At 43.8% G+C, this 17,778-nt stretch overlaps 1 protein-coding gene across 1 annotated transcript in view; it reads left to right on the forward strand.

Moving 5' to 3' along the window:
- The window catches only part of Tmc2 (transmembrane channel like 2), a 68,336-nt gene extending 57,399 nt beyond the window's left edge, over positions 1-10,937 (forward strand). Inside the window, exons 17-20 of the mRNA XM_021155673.1 lie at positions 2,328-2,453; positions 6,570-6,648; positions 7,788-7,905; positions 10,492-10,937. Coding sequence (XP_021011332.1) covers positions 2,328-2,453; positions 6,570-6,648; positions 7,788-7,905; positions 10,492-10,709 — 541 coding nt within the window. The 3' untranslated portion in view covers positions 10,710-10,937. The remainder of the gene's footprint in view (positions 1-2,327; positions 2,454-6,569; positions 6,649-7,787; positions 7,906-10,491) is intronic.
- Positions 10,938-17,778: the final 6,841 nt, after the last annotated feature.

A 17,778-nucleotide genomic window follows, 5' to 3' on the forward strand; every position in this document is an offset into this window, starting at 1 on the left:
CCTTTAATCCCAGCACTTGGGAGGCAGAGGCAGGCAGATTTCTGAGTTCAAGGCCAGCCTGGTCTACAAAGTGAGTTCCAGGACAGCCAGGGCTATAGAGAGAAACCCTGTCTCGAAAACAAAACAAAAAAGAAATATTTGAAGTTCCCTCTTTTAGTATTTCTTTATGACATGTACTAACAATAAAAGAAATAAATTGACCAAATGTCACGACATGGTGGTATGCATGACTAAAATGTTACAGATTGGTGTTTAAGATAGAACGCTTTGCCTGCTCAGGAAAGATCTGAATGACCCTCCTGCCTCCACTTCCCAGATGCTAGGATTACTGGCATAGTAGTGCCAAGCAATGAAATAGCTATACATGGTCTCTGATTTAACTGCTCAGCTCTGCCATTAAAGGACAACACACACACACACACACGTGTGTGTGTGTGTGTGTGTCTATACCATTGCATATATATTATATATACATATATGTTATATATGTCATTATAGCTCAGCCATATATACATTGCACCAATAAATGAGCATGGATGTCTTCCAGCAAAAGTTTATAAACAGTGAAATGTGTAAAAAGAAAAGAAAAGAAATCACACTTCATTTTTTATATGTCATAAGATATTATACTTGATTTTTCCCAACTACTTAAAAAATGTAAAAAGAAAAAAGAGAGAAAACTATTTTAGCTTACAGGTGACAGCCCAGTTTGTCCCTGAGGCATTTTGTGTCAATCTGATCTTTGCACAGAGAAAACTAAACCTGCTGACTACAAGACTACATGACACAGCCTGGTAGTGCTATCCTTAGTGCCTGCTGACTTCAACTGTCCCCCTAACTGCGTTAGCATTGTGCCTTACTACCTATAGAGAGATGTGGGAATCAGAGAAAAGAAAATGCCAGTAGCTTCTCCAGAGCTCCAAGCACTGCCCATGCAGTAGAAAGTGAGTCGTGATGAGGGCAGCCCTATGTCCACTCTTCTAATGCAGTCTTCCTAATACAGGACTGTGGACAAACACTTGAAATATCCATCTAAAAAACAAATTGTCACTTTAATTTTTATATTATTTTAATAGTCACATTTGACGGTATAACTGTAGTGGAAAGAAGTAGGATATAAATGTAGTCATAAAGAGAATGGGGAGATGCCTTGGCCTTTAAAGTGCTTGCTGTGCAAGCCAGGTCCCCAGAACTATAAGGGCTGCATGGGCGTGGCTTCCCTTGGAATCCCAGCCTCTGAGAGAAAGCTGGCTAATAGACTAACCATATTGGCTAGCTCTCGGTTTGAAAGACCCTGTCTTGAATAAATGGAAGAACATTGTGAAGGACCTCAGACGTTAATCTCAGACCTCCATATGTGCAGGCACACACATGTCCATGCTACACACATTCAGGAAAGGAAGACATATGGATGATAAATAGAGGGATGGGTAGATGACTGATAGATAGAAGATAGGTGATAGATTGATAGGTCAGTAGATAGATGAATAGATAGATGGATGGATGGATGGATAGATAGATAGATAGATAGCCAGATCATAGTGTTCTATAGAAAAAAGAATTTGAACCAGAATCTTCAAACTCCTAAGTCTACCTCATAAGCACCAAAATTAATTACCATTCAATAGCTACCAGTATCTAGGTGTCACTGGAGAACATCTTAGGAGTCCATCTTCACAATAATTCTAAACAATCGGAAGAAAAATGAACCTACTATTAATAATGCAGAAGCCCATCTTGGGACAATCCAGATTCCTAGTTAGAAGATTAATTGTAGGAATGTTTTAGAGTTACTGTGATGTTTCCACCACATTGACTTTAGGAAAACTGCTTCCAGGCCAATGAACACAGAAGACCCATTGTTTGTCGTATAACTAAATCATAGGCAATTTTCTTCTGGCAGAATACATGCAAAGGCCTGGCACAGAGACTTATGTGTGCCTATGGTGCCAGTCCCTTGGAGGCTGAGGTAGCAGCATCACTTAAGCCCAGGAGATCAGGATCAGACCAAGAAACAGAGCAAGGGAGAACATGTGAGGAAATCCACTCTTTTCTTGCCAAAGAAAGGTGTCAAACCGAAGAGCAGTGCAGTTTGAGAGTTTGTGAGGCACTGAAGGCAGGAAGCTAGTAAGTAAGTTCTCTGCGGCCAGCGAAGACGCCTGTTCTAACTGGAGTGGCAGCTGCTCGTGGGCTCATCTTTCTCAGTATTTTTGGAGCAGAGCTCTGGCTCTCTCAGCAAAGCAGTGGTGAGTGGCAGCTTTGGAATCATGGGCGTGTGTGCCACAGGAACTTTGGACATACTCTAACAGGCCTTCTCCTCTCTCTAGTGGGAAAAACAGAATGTACGATGTCCTCCACGAGACCATCGAGAACGACTTCCCTAAGTTCCTGGGCAAGATCTTTGCGTTCCTTGCCAACCCAGGCCTGATCATTCCAGCCATCCTGCTAATGTTGTAAGTGACCCAGGACGCTGGCTCTGCCTCGTGGAAAACTCTCCTAGGAGCTGAGGTCTTCTGGACAGGGCTTTCCATTTCCCTCTCTTAGTCTGGATTTCCCAGAAGCAGACCCTGAGACAGATTCTAATGCAAGTAGTTTATCAGGGAGTAGGGAGGGTGAGGGGTGTGGCTACCTCTGTCATGAATGAGTCTGCTGTAAATCTTTCTGGAAAACCCAAAGAAACGATGTGTCTCAGAGTTACTTGTCTAGGGGTAAGGCGTCTCGGGCATTCACAACCAACCAGGTTGATTGGAAACATCAAAGAACCGTGGAATCTGAGCCCCTCAGAGCACTGAGAGTGTGAGTGTGTTTGCTATGCTTGGATGTGTGTTGTCTCCTAAGGACCATTGTTGAAGGGTTGGTCCCCAGCTGGTGGCACTATGTTTGAGAAGATTTAGAAACTTTAGTTGGGTGGCCGGGGGAAGTAGTTCATTGGCTATATTACCACCTGGTCACTGGGACCACAGTACCCGATGTTGCATGACACTATTCCTGGGGAACCGTGAACAAACATCTCCCAGCATCAAAGCCCAGCTCTGTGAACCAGTGAGTTGATTAGGATTTCTTAGGGAAGTAGGGGTGCTGGGCTGCTTACAGAAGCAGAAGTGACTCAAAGACACCCCAGCATGGATGACAGTTCCCAAAAACTGGAGCTCACTGCACAGCCTACAGGTCGCTGAAAGAGTCTTCCAGGCAATGCTGTCAGCTTCTGCCTCTTTAAGCAGCCTGCTTATCTGAGTATCTCTCTACCAAGTATCTTCTATTGCTTAGAAGCTTGGGGAGGCAGGCCGAGTTCATCTGGTCCATTTAGAGACTCACTAGTTCATTTGTTTGTTTAAAAACAATAAAAACCAGCTGGGCGTGGTGGCGCACGCCTTTAATCCCAGCACTCGGGAGGCAGAGGCAGGCGGATTTCTGAGTTCGAGGCCAGCCTGGTCTACAAAGTGAGTTCCAGGACAGCCAGGGCTATACAGAGAAACCCTGTCTCAAAAAAACCAAAAAAAAAAAAAAAAAAAAAAAAAAAAAAAAAAAAAAAAAATAAATAAATAAATAAAATAAAAACCAAAACAAACAAACAACAACAACAAACAGAATACAACTATGTAGCATTGGCCGTCCTGGAGATTTCTGGGTAAACCAGATGGTTTTGAACTCATACAGATCCACCTACCCCTGGCTCCTGAGTACTGGGTCACCCTAGAGCTTTTTTGAGTTGTTTATTTCCTGTGTTTTAACAGTTCGTCAGCAAGACTAACTGTTTCACCTCTGTAGACACCCTCAGTCTTGGACGGGCTGTTACGCCTCAGAGGAAATTTGCTACCCAATGCTCTGAGGGAGAGAGAAGGTTCACTTTGCTCCTGTTTTAGAGACATAACAGAATGGTTCCTGTCATAGCCAACCAGGAAGTGGGAGGGAGTGGGACCCAGTGCTTTGCTGTCTCCATTTTCTCCCTTCTTCAGCCCATTCACCCCAGCTCACCAGACGGGACTGCCCACATCACCCTCACACCAGAGGTGCACTGTACCATCTCCTAGGTGATTCTACACTGGGTCAGGCTGACCGGGCATGCATCCTTGGGATTGTATATTGTCTGAGGCCCTGGCTGTCTTTTTCTTTGCTTCCAATCCACCGTTAAGAAGCTGTTTTTCACCCTCTTTGTCAAGGTGGGCTGATGTCTCTGAAATCATGAACAATATCATCCTTCCTCCTTTAAAATCATTTCTCTCAGGTACTTCATATGAGTAACAACAAAGTAATAACAGAGAGGGCAGTTCAGCCTGACCTTTCTGTATGAAAAATAATCAGACTTTCCTCCTGGCCACTTACTTCCCAGAATAAGGACTCTGAGACTAATTATTTATTAATAAATCCTTAGGCCATAAGCTTCAGTTGGTTCTCTGACTTGCTCTTATTTTTTTTAATCCCTTTTATTCTAACCTGTGTTCAGCTGTATGGCTGGTTTCCTCTCCTTGTCTTCTTATTTCCGTCCCCTCAGAGTTCCAGGGGTGAATCTCCCCTTTATCTTATCCTGAGTCCGATTACCTGCTGGTTTAAGTCCACCTCCTCAGTGGTTCCTTGGCAAATCTCCCCATTCTTGACTATTTCCCAGAACTCTCTCTCTCTCTATGATGGATATCCCACCTCCTATTTTCTGCCTCAGTTCATTGGCCATAAGCTTTCCATTGATAGGTGATGCTTATAAAAGATTCTCCTACTTGACTGGGTTGTATTAGCTTGCTTTTTGTTGCTATGAAGAACACCATAGCTAAATGCACCTTTAAAGGGAGAGTGTGTATTTGGCTTACATGACTCCATGGCCATCATGAAGGGAGCCAGGCAGGAACTCCAGCAGAAGCATTCGCTGGAGCCATACCATAGAGGAATGCTCTGACTGGCTTGTTCCCCATGGTTGTCTCCTTTTTCACAATTTGACCAGCACCATTTGTTGTCTTTTTTCCCAGTGTGTGTTTCTGCCTTCTTTATTAAAAATCAGGTTTGGACTTATTTCCAGGCCTTCAATTCTATTCCATTGATCTGTTTTTGTGTGTTTTTGTCTGATGTGTGTGTGCTGATACCATGCTGGGGTTTTTTTGTTTTTTTTTTTTAACTGTCTCTGTAGCACAGTTTGGGATGGGGATGGTGGCACCTCCGGCAGTTCTTTTATTATTCAGGATCATCTTAGCTATCCTAGAACATTTTTTATGTTTCTATATGAAGTTGAAAAATGTCCTTTCAAGTTCTGTGAAGAATTTCTTTGAGGTTTTAATGGAGACTGCATTGAATCTGTAGAATGCCTTTGGTAGGAGGACTGTTTTTACTGTAGACAGCCTACTGATCTATGAGCATGGGAGATCTTTCCATCTTCTGATATCTTCTTCAATTTCTTTTTTCAGTGTCTTAAAGTTTTTAATCATTCAAGTCTTTCACTTGTTTGGTTAGAGTTACCCCCAAGGGATGTGATATTATTCAAGGGTATTGTGAAAGGTGCTATTTCCCTGATTTCTTCTCAGCCCATTTGTCATTTGTATATAGGAAGGCTGCTGGGTTTTGTGTGTTAATTTGATATACTGCTACTTTGCTGAAAGTGTTTATAAGCTGTAGGAATTGTCCAGTAGGGTCACTTATGTATACTATTGTGCAGTCTGCAAATAAAGGTACTTTGACTTCTCCCCTTCCAGTTTGTATCCCCTTGACCTCCTTCAGTTGTCTTATTGCTCTAGCTAAGACTAGGTATTAGTATTGACTAGGTATGAAAAGAGTGGACCACCTCATCTTGTTCCTTATTTTAGTGGGAATTCTTTGAGTTTCTCTCCATTTGAGTTGATGTTGACTAGGGGCTTGTTGTAAACCGATTTTATTTGTTGAGGTTGTCCCTGGAATCCCTCATCTCTCCAGGGCTTTATCATGAGTGGGTGTTGCATTTCCTCAAAGGCCTTTTCTACATCTAATGAGGTGATCATGTGGTCTTTCACTTTCCATCTGTTTATATGATGGATTACATTTATCCATTTACATATGTTAAATCATTCCTGCATCTCTGAGTATGCCTACTTGATCATGAAGGTTGATCTCTTTGATTTGGTTTGCAAGTATTTTATTGTGAATTTTTGCATCTCAGTTCATATGAGACATTGGGCTGTACTTTTCCTTGTTGAGTCTTTATGTGGGTTAGGTGTCAGAATAACCATGGTGTCATAAAAAGAACTGGGCTGTGTTCCTTCTGTTTCAGGAGTATTGCAATTAACTCTTCTTTGATAGTCCGACAGAATTCTATGCTAAAACCACCTAGCCTTGTGCTTTTTTTTGGCTGGGAGACTTTTAATTACTGCTTCTATATCACTAGGGGTTATAGGTCTGTTTAAATTGTTTAAATTGATTTAATGTTGGTAGATGGTGTGTTATGCCCATTCAATAAAGTGGAGAGGGTGTCCAGAACCTGGAATGGTAGGACCAGCTCTACTCTGCTAAAGACCAAGCTTTGGTATTTCAGGCATCCTAGGGAAAACACCCAGATCCTGTCATTTTCTAATATCCCAGGACCATAGCAGGTATGTTTTTTTTTTCTCTTTTAGTCTGGCCATTTACTACCTGAATTCAGTTTCAAAAAGTCTTTCCAGAGCTAATGCCCAGCTGCGAAAGAAGATCCAAGCGGTGAGTCTCTTGGGAGCTCCATCCCTAACAGTGTTCTTGTGAGTCTCTCGGGAGCTGCATCCCTAACCGAGTTCTTGTTTCTCAATGGCTTGCTCTGTGATGTCAGTTGTGTTCTTTCAATGCTTTTCTCATAAGCCAAATCCCAAAGTGCCTGCACTACAGGAAGCAAGCATCCTGTTCAACAGCATGTATAAACAGTATGAAAATATTTGAGAGGCTAATGGTAGGGCTCAGTGGTAGAGAAAATGCTTAATATTTACAAGGCTTAGAGTAGTCACTAGCACTCATGCATTTGGGCACAAGCACACACACACACACAAAGAACCTTTAATAATATAGGTACTAAAAGAAATGACGAAGCAACATATTGCTGATCCTTAGCTGAAGATGTTTCCTCAGTCTCCTTGATAAACAAACAGCTTCTCTAAACTGATGCTCTAGTATCCCAACTGATGCTATCCAGCTGAGACTCTGATTGTTCTCTCTGGACAGACAGACACACATACACACTCACACACATGCACACCCAGAGAGAGACACACTCATACATATATACTCACAAACACACTCATACGTACATTCACACACACACACTCACACATACACAAACATACATACACATATACATATACCACAATCACACACACACAAAACACAGAGATACACACACATACATACACATAGACACACACACTTAAAGACAAACTCTAATAATCTCTGAGTCACACATACACAAACATACTCATATACATAGACCACACACACACACACACACACACACACACACACACACGGACAAACTCTAACAATCTCTGAGTCCTGTCATCCTCATCTCCTGTCACGCTTCTGGAACTAACTTTATATATCTTGCTGCCAGTTCCCCGCCCACACCAACTTCTGCTCAGATACAGGAGAACACTGAAATAAAGGTTAGGTGTTCCTTTAAGTGCTGTGTGAACCCCAGCCACACACTACACTCTCTCCAGTTAGGTGTAGAACCAACAACAGGCAGTTGGAGGTAGTCAGCAAGAACTGTAAACACGGTCCTCCCTTCCCTCTTGTCTCGTGTGACTCAGGGCTCTAAGCATCACACACCCATACCCTTTGCTGGCATAAATGACTCCTTTTTTTTCCCCCAGCTCCGTGAAGTTGAGAAGAACCATAAATCCATCAAGGGAAAAGCCATAGTCACATATTCAGAGGACACAACCAAGAACAGCTCCAAAAATGCCACCCAGATGCATCTTACTAAAGAAGGTATTTTTCCCAAGTCCACCCAATGTGACTGGGATTGATCTGATAATTATTTAGCAATATGAAGTGCCTACCTCCTGGGACGTGATGAGGAAAGCAGACCATGTAAAGTGTTCAATGTAACTCTTGTGCACAGAGCAAACCAACAAACACTTGCCAGAGGCCATACTTGGTAGTTTCTAAAAGGAGATACAGTAGTGCTGGAGAGGCAGCTCAGAAGTTAAGGGCACTGGCTGCTCCCAAAGGATCAGGTCCTATTTCTAGCACCCATATGGCGGCTCACAGTCCAACGCTATCTTCTGGCATCTGTGGGCACTACACACACGGCCCATAAACATACATGCAAGGGAAGCACTCATACACATAAATAATAATAAAAACTTCTGTCAGGCAGTGATGGCATGCACCTTTAATCCTAGCACTCCACACACAGAGGCAGGTAGTTAGTTCTCTGTGAGTTTGAGGCCAGCCTGGTCTACAGAACAAGTCTCAGGATAGCCAGAACTTCACAGACAAACCCTGTCTTGGGAAAAAAAACTAATAATAATAATAACTTTCAAAGAGACATACCACATAGAATAAGCTGGCGGGAAAGGGCGAAAAGTTGCTCCCATAAGGATCTCAGGTTTCTAAAGAGTGACCACAGATAGACCAGGCTCTGCTGTTGGGGAGAGAAAATGGCAGGGTTAAAAGACTATGTCTGAGGTTATCTTGTTGTCTCAGGAGCATCTCTGTTTTACAGGGTGCCAATATGCCACAGTGTTGACCTTGGATGAGAGAACTGTACAAGGTGCACCATAGATTATTAATCAATAATTTAAGAGTTAAACTTTTCCTATGTGTTTCAATTTATTAGCAGTTGCATTTCACATATTCTTCATCACTATTTTTTAAACATTAACCAGAATAATACTATCTGCTATGACCAACAGGTCCAAAATATCTCATTCCATCTCACTCAATGCAAAATCCAAACGGGGTGTTTCCACTTAGTGGGCACAAGTACAGGGGATGTTATGGGTGGTCAGGGGCTAAGGCTAGGCATTTGCCAGTGCTGGACCCTTGTCCAAAGGAACTGGAGAAAAGGGCCCACACAGCTTTACTGGAGTGATAAGAGAGCTTTACTGGGTGTGAAGCAACAGTAGCAATCAGAAAAGGACACTGTAGATAAGTATTGACAGCGGAGCCCACGAGCGAAGATAGTCTGTAGCCCTGCACACAGTCTGGAGTCTCACTTTGTGGGGAAGTAGTGACTCATTACCAAGAGGCATAGTTTGGTGGATTCCCTGTTTTATTCATAGATTAAGTCACATGTTCTTCTTTCTACTATGAATATTTGCCTAATTGTGCATGTGCCCAAAACAAGTTTGGAATGAATCAGCTCTTCCACTCATCATACCCAGATAGATTGGGAACACACTTGAACAGAAACCGTCTAAATGTAATTGTTAGGGGCAGAACGTGTATACTATTGTCCAGAGAGGGGGTTCTGAGGTTTCTAGGAGCTTTGTTCAAAGATGCAATGTTAACAGTACACTCAGGTAAAGAAGCCAAGCTGCCAAATGCATTATTATAAGGTATGTTGTGCACTAACTCAAAACTAAGTAGGACCCCAGAATACTACACTATTCCCTCTGCTTGTCTGCTTTGAAAGGGGACGATGACTCCTTCCATCCCATGGCTCTGCCTGTATCAAATGCCTGAAAGAAGAAAAGCCTACAAGTCATAGTTGGTGCTGGTCCATACAAATCCACAGAGGAGCACTGTCTATTCTGTGTTCCATAAGAAGAGGAACTGAGGTTTGGAAGGAGTGTGTCCCCATCTTGGAATGAGGAGGAAGAAGATACATAAGCAAAAGGGCTGGAAATGAGGCTGTTTTCTAGGAGTTCACATACTCTCTTCCCTTCCATCATCAGATCTGACCTGGCCATCACCCTGAGACTGAGGCTGCCGTTACTACTGTCCCAATTTTCACTCTGAAATAAAAATCTACCCTTGGAGCTGGAGGGATGGCTCAGCAGTTAAAAATGCTCTTGCTAGCCGGGAGTGGTGGCACACACCTTTAATCCCAGCACTCGGAAGGCAGAGGCAGGCAGACTTCTGAGTTTGAGGCCAGCCTGGTCTACAAAGTGAGTTCCAGGACAGCCAGGGCTACACAGAGAAACCCTGTCTCGAAAAACCGGAAAACAAAGCAAACCAAAAAATGCTCTTGCTGTTCTTCCAGAGGGCACAAGTCTCTCCCACTCCACTCCCCATCCCCACCCCCCCAGGAACACAATGGGTGGCTCATGACCCCTGTAACTCCAGCTCCAGGAGATCTGATGACTTCTGTCCTACAAAGACACCTGCACACACTATATATATTTGTGAATATATATAAAAAAAGCCTCTAGCTCAAGGCCAGAGTTCAGTCTGTAGTTTCCCCAGCTAGCAGACAAAGCTCTTCCTATTCAAGTACATAGCAGACCCCAGGGGCAATCTGATAGCTGCAAATGGGACTAGAATCCATATATATAGCAGAGCAGCCCAGAAAGGTCCACTTGGAACACAGACGAAATCAACATCTTTATTCTTGTCTCTCTTTTCCAGAGCCCACATCTTACTCTCCCAGCCAAATCCAGACCCTGGACAAGAAAGCGCAGGGCCCCCACACCTCCAGTACTGAGGGCGGGGCCTTGCCATCTACCTCCTGGCACCATGTTGGGTCTCAGCCACCGAGAGTCAGACGAGATTCTGGCCAACCCCAGTCTCAGACTTACACAGGCAGGTCACCTTCTGGAAAGAGAACCCAGAGGCCTCATAACTGATTTTCTGGCATTCATGGGTGTCCCAGTCCTGGGCTTGAATCTCTACTGTTTTATATATCTCTTCCCTTCTCATCTCACATATACACATGTTTCCCTATGGCTTATGTAACATATGAACTTTAATCCTTGCTTCCAGCCCTTGATTACTACCTAAAGGGAAGAGCAATGGACCTCACACACTAGCAGTTTTCCTTGGCTCCAGACTTGGGGAGGCAGGGATGAGGCCATGACTCCCTTCGTGGATTTTTTCCATGGTGTATATGTTAGGACTCAGTTTCTACAGCCCCTCTGAGCAGAACTATGGTGTGGAGGAGCCTACAGATCTTACGTCAGCCCCATCTAAAGGAGGCTAGATGGTTCAAATGGCAGATCCGAGCAAAGGAAAACAGAGGTGGATGAGCCAGAGTCCTCCCAACAGCAAGATCTGCAACACCCAGCATCCAGCCTGGGAAACTGATGCCAATCAAGCACAGAGACTGCACTGGAGCCTCCTAGCACCAAGACAAAGAAACGTACAGGCAACATGGTTCTTCTGATCCAGCTGAAGAAAACTTGAAGATTGCTCAGGGCAGGAAAGCCGTTTTTGTGCATCAAATTCTGAGAGGAATTAATCTGACTCCTGTGTAAGGGTCCTTGAAGATGGACATTCTTAAAATGTCTCCTAGTAGGCGTAAGTGAGAGAAGACAGACTGTTTAGAAGGCTTTGCTAGAAGCCAAAGACTTAGCAGAGTAGAAGTCTTAGATTCTCTAGAGACGCCAAGTGTAAGAAAGACAGCACTTTCCTCTATATTCCCAGACACAGGTGAGCAGCGAAGCTTTAGACCAAGGGAGCATCCCACCCCATGTCTCTGAGTATTCTGAAGAGTCCTTTCTTTTAGCCAGTTACGTTTTGTAGCTATCACCTGAGTCCTCACACCCACACACACACACACACACTGAACATCAGGCAAAGTCCTGTTAGTGAGGAGATTTCACAGCTACTCATAAGTTATACAATTAACACAGTTCTCAAACTGAATTTCACACAAACGCTACGATGGAATGGAAATGAAGACGTATGAGCAGGAGAAACAGGGTAGTTAACTCACCTCAGTCCATCTGTCTTAGTCAGGGCTTTACTGCTGTGAACAGACACCATCACCAAGGCAACTCTTATAAGGACAACATTTCATTGGGGCTGGCTTACGAGTTCAGAGGTTCAGTCCATTATCAAGGCAGAAACATGGCAGCATCCAGGCAGGCTTAGTGTAGGAGGAGCTGAGAGTTCTACAATTTCTCCTGAAGGCTGCTAGAATACTGACTTCTAGGCAGCTAGGATAAAGGTCTTATGGCCACACCCACAGTGACACACCCACTCCAACAAGGCCACACCTTCTAATTGTGCCACTCCCTGGGCAGGGCATATACAGACCATCACACCATCCGAACAAAATGAAGATCTCCATGAGCCCCCCAGCGAGTGAGCCTCCAGATCTGACACTGCCTTCAAGTCACACGCTGCCATTTGGGGACAAACATTCTGGCTGGAAGCTTACCTAAGATATCAACACAGGAACTCAGGCAAGCTAAGCCACGCCAGCCAGCAAAGCCCACAGCAGCTTCCATGCCATCAGTACCATCTTGCCTGAATAATGCCAACTCAGAAACAGCATCTGACAGCTAACAGTACACATAAGTGCCTATTATAAACCAAATAAATCATCTGTTTTGAGGAAGCATCATTTTTTAATATTTATTTATTATATGTAAGTACATTGTAGCTGTCTTCAGACACTCCAGAAGAGGGCATCAGGTCTCATTACGGATGGTTGTGAGCCACCATGTGGTTGCTGGGATTTGAACTCAGGACCTTTAGAAAAGCAGTCTGTGCTCTTAACTGCTGAGCCATCTCTCCAGCCCTAAGGAAGCATAATTTTATGTAAAGAAATATATTTGCTGTCTATTTCTATGTACCAAATGAGCTCTTAAACGGATGCCTTAAAATTGGTTGGGCATAGTGACACATGCCTATAATTCTGGGCACTCAGGAGTCAGAGACAAGAGGTTTGCATCAAGCTCAATGCCAATCTAGCTTGTATAGTGAATTTCAGACCAGCCAAGGCTATATCATGAGAACCTGTCTCAAAATTCCAAAAGGAAAGTTAAGTAAAGTATATTAAATATTTGTTATATTGAATAGTGTCTATGGGTCAAGAATTTGGGGGTGGGCTGGGGAGATAGCTTAATCAGTAAAGCGCTTACAGTGAAAATATGGGGACCTGAGTTTGAGCCCCAGAACCCATGGAAAACGTCAGAAACAGTAGCCTGCATCTACAACCTAGTGCTTACAGGCAAGGGAACATGGAGACAGACAGATCCTAGGGACTTGTTGACTGGCCAGTCTAGCTCAAACAGTGAGCTCCAGATTCCGTGATTCTGTGTCAAAAAAAAAAAAAAAATAGAGCAGGATAGAGGAAGGCACTGGCTATGGATCATCATGTGTACACACTGGAGTATGTGCTTGTATGTGCAGAGTGGGGAGTCAGGAGGGAGGGAGGAAGAGGGAGATAACTCCCCATGTGAGAGTATGCACACACACACACACACACACACACACACATACACACACACACACACATACACACACAGAAGAATCTATTCTAGTTCTGGGCACTGCAAACAAATGAAGCTGAAAAGCACAATCCCAAGATGGATCACACACATGGCTATGAGCAGGAGGCTTTACTTCATCTTGGATACTGACAGGAGACCATGGTTATTCTCCCTGTGAACCTCTCCATAAAGCTGTGTCAAAGTCAAGACTATGGAGGCAGATCTCCAGGAAAGGGGACTCTGTGTGTTAAAGAGCAAAGGTGAGGATTGCAATCTGGATACAGCATGCACAGGCCGGAGAAGACTCTGTTATGTGTGGAGAACAAAGGAAAAGCTGATTGTTTCTTAGGGAGATCTACACAGGATATTTTGAAAGTGCTATGGCATTGTGGGTTATTTTCAGGAGCTGGAAGTTCAAATTGGCAGTACTTAATGTATAAGCCCATTCTTGGTCTTTTTTGTTTGTTTATTTGTATTTTTTCTGCATGGGTGTTTTGCCTGCATGTATGTCTATACACCGTAGCCATGCCTGGTGCCCATGGAGTCCAAAGGAGTGCATAGATATCCCAGAACTGGAATTATATTGATAGCTGCCATGTGAATGCTGGGATTCAAATCCAGGTCCTCTGGTAGAGAAAGCGGTGCTCTAACCACTGAGCAATTTCTCTGGCCCTCACTGTCTAATAAATCTTCACAGCTCCGTGAGTGAGCTAAAGAATGAGGTGGAGGAAACACACATGGGTAAGCGAAAAATGTTAAGGTGATGTGGGCTTGCAGACAAAGGACATTACTATTCAAAAACAAATAGAGGTGGCTATCTGCTCTGCTTTCTCAGGGCTGATTTTCCAGTCATATGACTTCCCAGCATATTCCATCTTAGCACTTCATATTCCCTGAAGGTATCACAGCCTGTGGAGGAGGGCTAGCACCAGAGCAGGCAGCATTATCCACAACACGGGGCTAAGTGCATCCATCCTGCCACTGTGGACCTGGCCAAATGTAGAGCTTTGTAGAAACAGCTCAGAAGGAACTAGACCAGTGTGCCCCACCCAATTACCAACCTCAGAATCGGAGAGGTCCAGTGTGGTCAGCACTCCCAACGTGGCTACACCACTATCATGGCCATCCAGCTGTCCCCTCTCATACCTGAGGCTGTACCTAGGAGCATCTACACTTGACTTACAGTCACAGCCGTATTGGTTACCTGCCACTGCCACCTTCAAGCACCAGAAGATGCATTTGGGCACCAGCAGGCTAAGCTAGTGTAGCAGGAATGGATTCTTTGGAGAGCTAGGGAGAGCTGTCTCTGGTGCCACCTGTGGTAGGATCGGGATACAACACTTTCTGAACTTTCAAAGACAAGGACCGCCTCCCTTTTCCCCTTAGAATACCTTGTAGGTACTAGGATGGATGTTAAGGAAAACCTGTCACCTCGGTTGGGGCTGGTTGGGCTAGATAGCTTAACTCATGTGGCAATCGACAAGTACCGGCTGGAGTGGCTTGCTCTCTCTGCCCACCCCTGACTTTCTAGCAGGTTACTTCGGGTTTATACTTTGAATGGTCTCTTGAGTTCCTACAGAGAGAAGTGACACGGCTTTTTGAACCCTGGGGCTAGAACAATGTCATTCTGCTGCATTCTCTACCTAGACACAATGGGTGGACACAGACTACATCTCCCAGTGGCAGGAACACCAAGAACTAGGAGCCAGTGTTCATCCATCACAAATGAGTTTTGATGGGCAGATAAAAGTATTTGTCTCTTACATTAAAAGATACATACTTATACACAGGCAGGGCCTCATCTTGTTCAATCTGAGCCTGCAACACTGCCCACCCCTCAGGGCTTAGGAAAGAGGTATTAACTTTGGGTCCTGATATGTCTATGGGATGGGTCCCTCAGCAGAGGCCTCTTTGACTGGTGGGTTGAGAGTAAGGAGGGCTTTTGTAAACCAAGAGTCCTGGGGCTCAAAAAGACTGGTGCAGAATGAGGCAGGCCTTCCTTGCTCCCATCACCCTTAAGGAACCCAATCACTTAGAGTTCTCATGCCTCAGTTTCCACAGCTTAATATTGAGGACAACAGTTTTCTATCACCCGGATTTGTACACCCACTGATTGTCTTAGGGTTTTACAGCTGTGAACAGACACCACGACCAATCCAAGTCTTATAAAGGACAACTTTTAATTCAGGCTGGCTTACAGGTTCAGAGGTTACATGTTCAGTCTATTATCATCAAGGTGGGAGCATGGCAGCATCCAGGCAGGCATGGTGCAGGCAGAACCAAGAGTTCTACATCTTTATCTGAAGGCTGGTAGCAGAATACTGACATCCAGGTAGCTGGGATGAGGGTCTTAAAGCCCACACCCATAGTGACACACCTACTCCAACAGGGTCTCACCTCCTAAGCATGCCACTTCCTGGGCCGAGCATATACAAACCATCACACTGATGCCAGTGGCTGATGTGCTAGCCAGTACAGCAAACTGACCAGGGCATAGTACCACACAGTTTTTATCCTTGCACTCTAGAGACAGAGACAAGTGGACCTCTAGGAGTTTGAGGCCAGGCTGATCTACAGAATAAGTTCCATACCAGCTTATATAAGGACCCTGTCTCAAAATAATTTAATAATAATTATTATTAATAAATTTTAATTTAAGTGTTCCCTTTTATACATGAAATTATGGGGCTGCCAAGATGCCGCCTGGATTAGTAGCACACTTTTAATTCCAGCATTTGGGAGGCAGAGGCAGGCATATCTCTGGTGAGCTTAAGGCTTACATAATAAGTTCCAAGCCAGCCAGGCCTACAGTGACGCCTTCTCTCAAAAATGAAAGAAAAAATGACTTAGCCAGGCAGTGGTGACACACATCCCAGCACTCAGGAGGCTGGCCAATCTCTGTGAGTTTGAGGCCAGCCTGATCTACAGAGTTAGTTCCAGGACAACCAGAGCTACACAAAGAAACCCTGTTCAAAAAACCGAAAGGAAAAAAGAAAAGGAAAAAAGATTACTCAATGGGTAAAGGCACTTGCTACCAATCTTGATGACTGAGTTCAATCTCTGGGACTCATATGGTTGAAGAAAAGAACCAATTCTCACAAGTTGTCCTTTGACCATTCATGTACCATGGCATCATATACAAATAATACATTTAAATTTATTTTTACAAGAAAATAAAGGTTTGGGCATGTGGTACATGCCTTTAGTTCCAGTATTCTTCAGGCAGAGGCAGGCAAGTATCTGAGTTCAAGATTAGCTTGGTCTACACTAGTTCCAGGCTAGGCAGAACTACATAGTGAGACCTATGGGGGAGGTCCATTGTTTAGATTTAGAGAAACGCTCTATCAAAAAATAAGATGGGAGCTGGGCATGGTGGTACATGCCTTTAGTACCAGCACTGGGGAGGCAGGGGCAGGCATATCTCTAAGTTCAAGACCAGTCTGAACTACAAAGCAAATTTCAAGAAAGCCAGGGCTACATGGGCTACACAGGCTACACACACACACACCAAACAAACAAACAAACAAACAAACAAAAACAAAACCCTGGGGAAAACCTCAGATAGATAGATGGATGGATGGATGGATGGATGGATGGATGGATGGATGGATGGATGAGGTGGGGGACCAGGCACAGTGGGGGCCCAGATCTCAGGAAGCAGAAGCAGAATGATCTCTGAAACACTGAGGCCAGCCTGGTCAACATATTGAGTTCCAGGACAGTCAGAATTACATAGTGAGACCCTGTCTCAAATAGATGATAGACAGACAGACAGACAGACAGGAATAAATCAGATAGAGAACCATAAAAGAAGACATCCAACATCGATGTCCAGCCTCTACATGTGTGTGCATCCTTACACACATGTACACACATGTGAATACACATTCTGGTACATTTACACAACAGAATATTACTCAGCTATTAAAAACAATGACATATTAAATTTGCAGCCAGATGGCTGGAACTAGAAAAGATCATCCTGATTGATGTAACCCAGACCCAGAAAGACACACATGGAATGTACTCATAAGTAAACATTAGCTATTAAATAAAGGATAATCATGCTACAATCCACAGACTTAGAGGGCTCAAGGGAGGCAGGAACACAGGATCTCCCTAGAAGGGGGAAATAGAATAGATTTTGCAAGTTGACGGGGCAATTTTTTTTTTTCAAAAAGAAAGGACTCTTAACAAGACTATTTAAAGTGGAATGGATGAAAATACTACTTAGCAAATTTACCATCTGAATGGATTTTCCAATTCCTATCATTTAAACAATAAAAGTAAGTATTTACCTACCTCCACTGGAAGCTGAATGGTATTGGCAACTGTTTCACCATGTGAAACTTAATTGTAATGAGGGACAATGCGGTGTTTACACATGTAAGTGAATGACTGAAGTCATTTTTAAAAATGAACTTCAGAGAGTGTGTAAAAACTGATGTTAGGAAATTCTTATATAAAATGGTATGCT

The sequence above is a fragment of the Mus caroli genome, chromosome 2 (assembly GCF_900094665.2).
Source record: "Mus caroli chromosome 2, CAROLI_EIJ_v1.1, whole genome shotgun sequence".
NCBI lineage: Eukaryota > Metazoa > Chordata > Mammalia > Rodentia > Muridae > Mus > Mus caroli.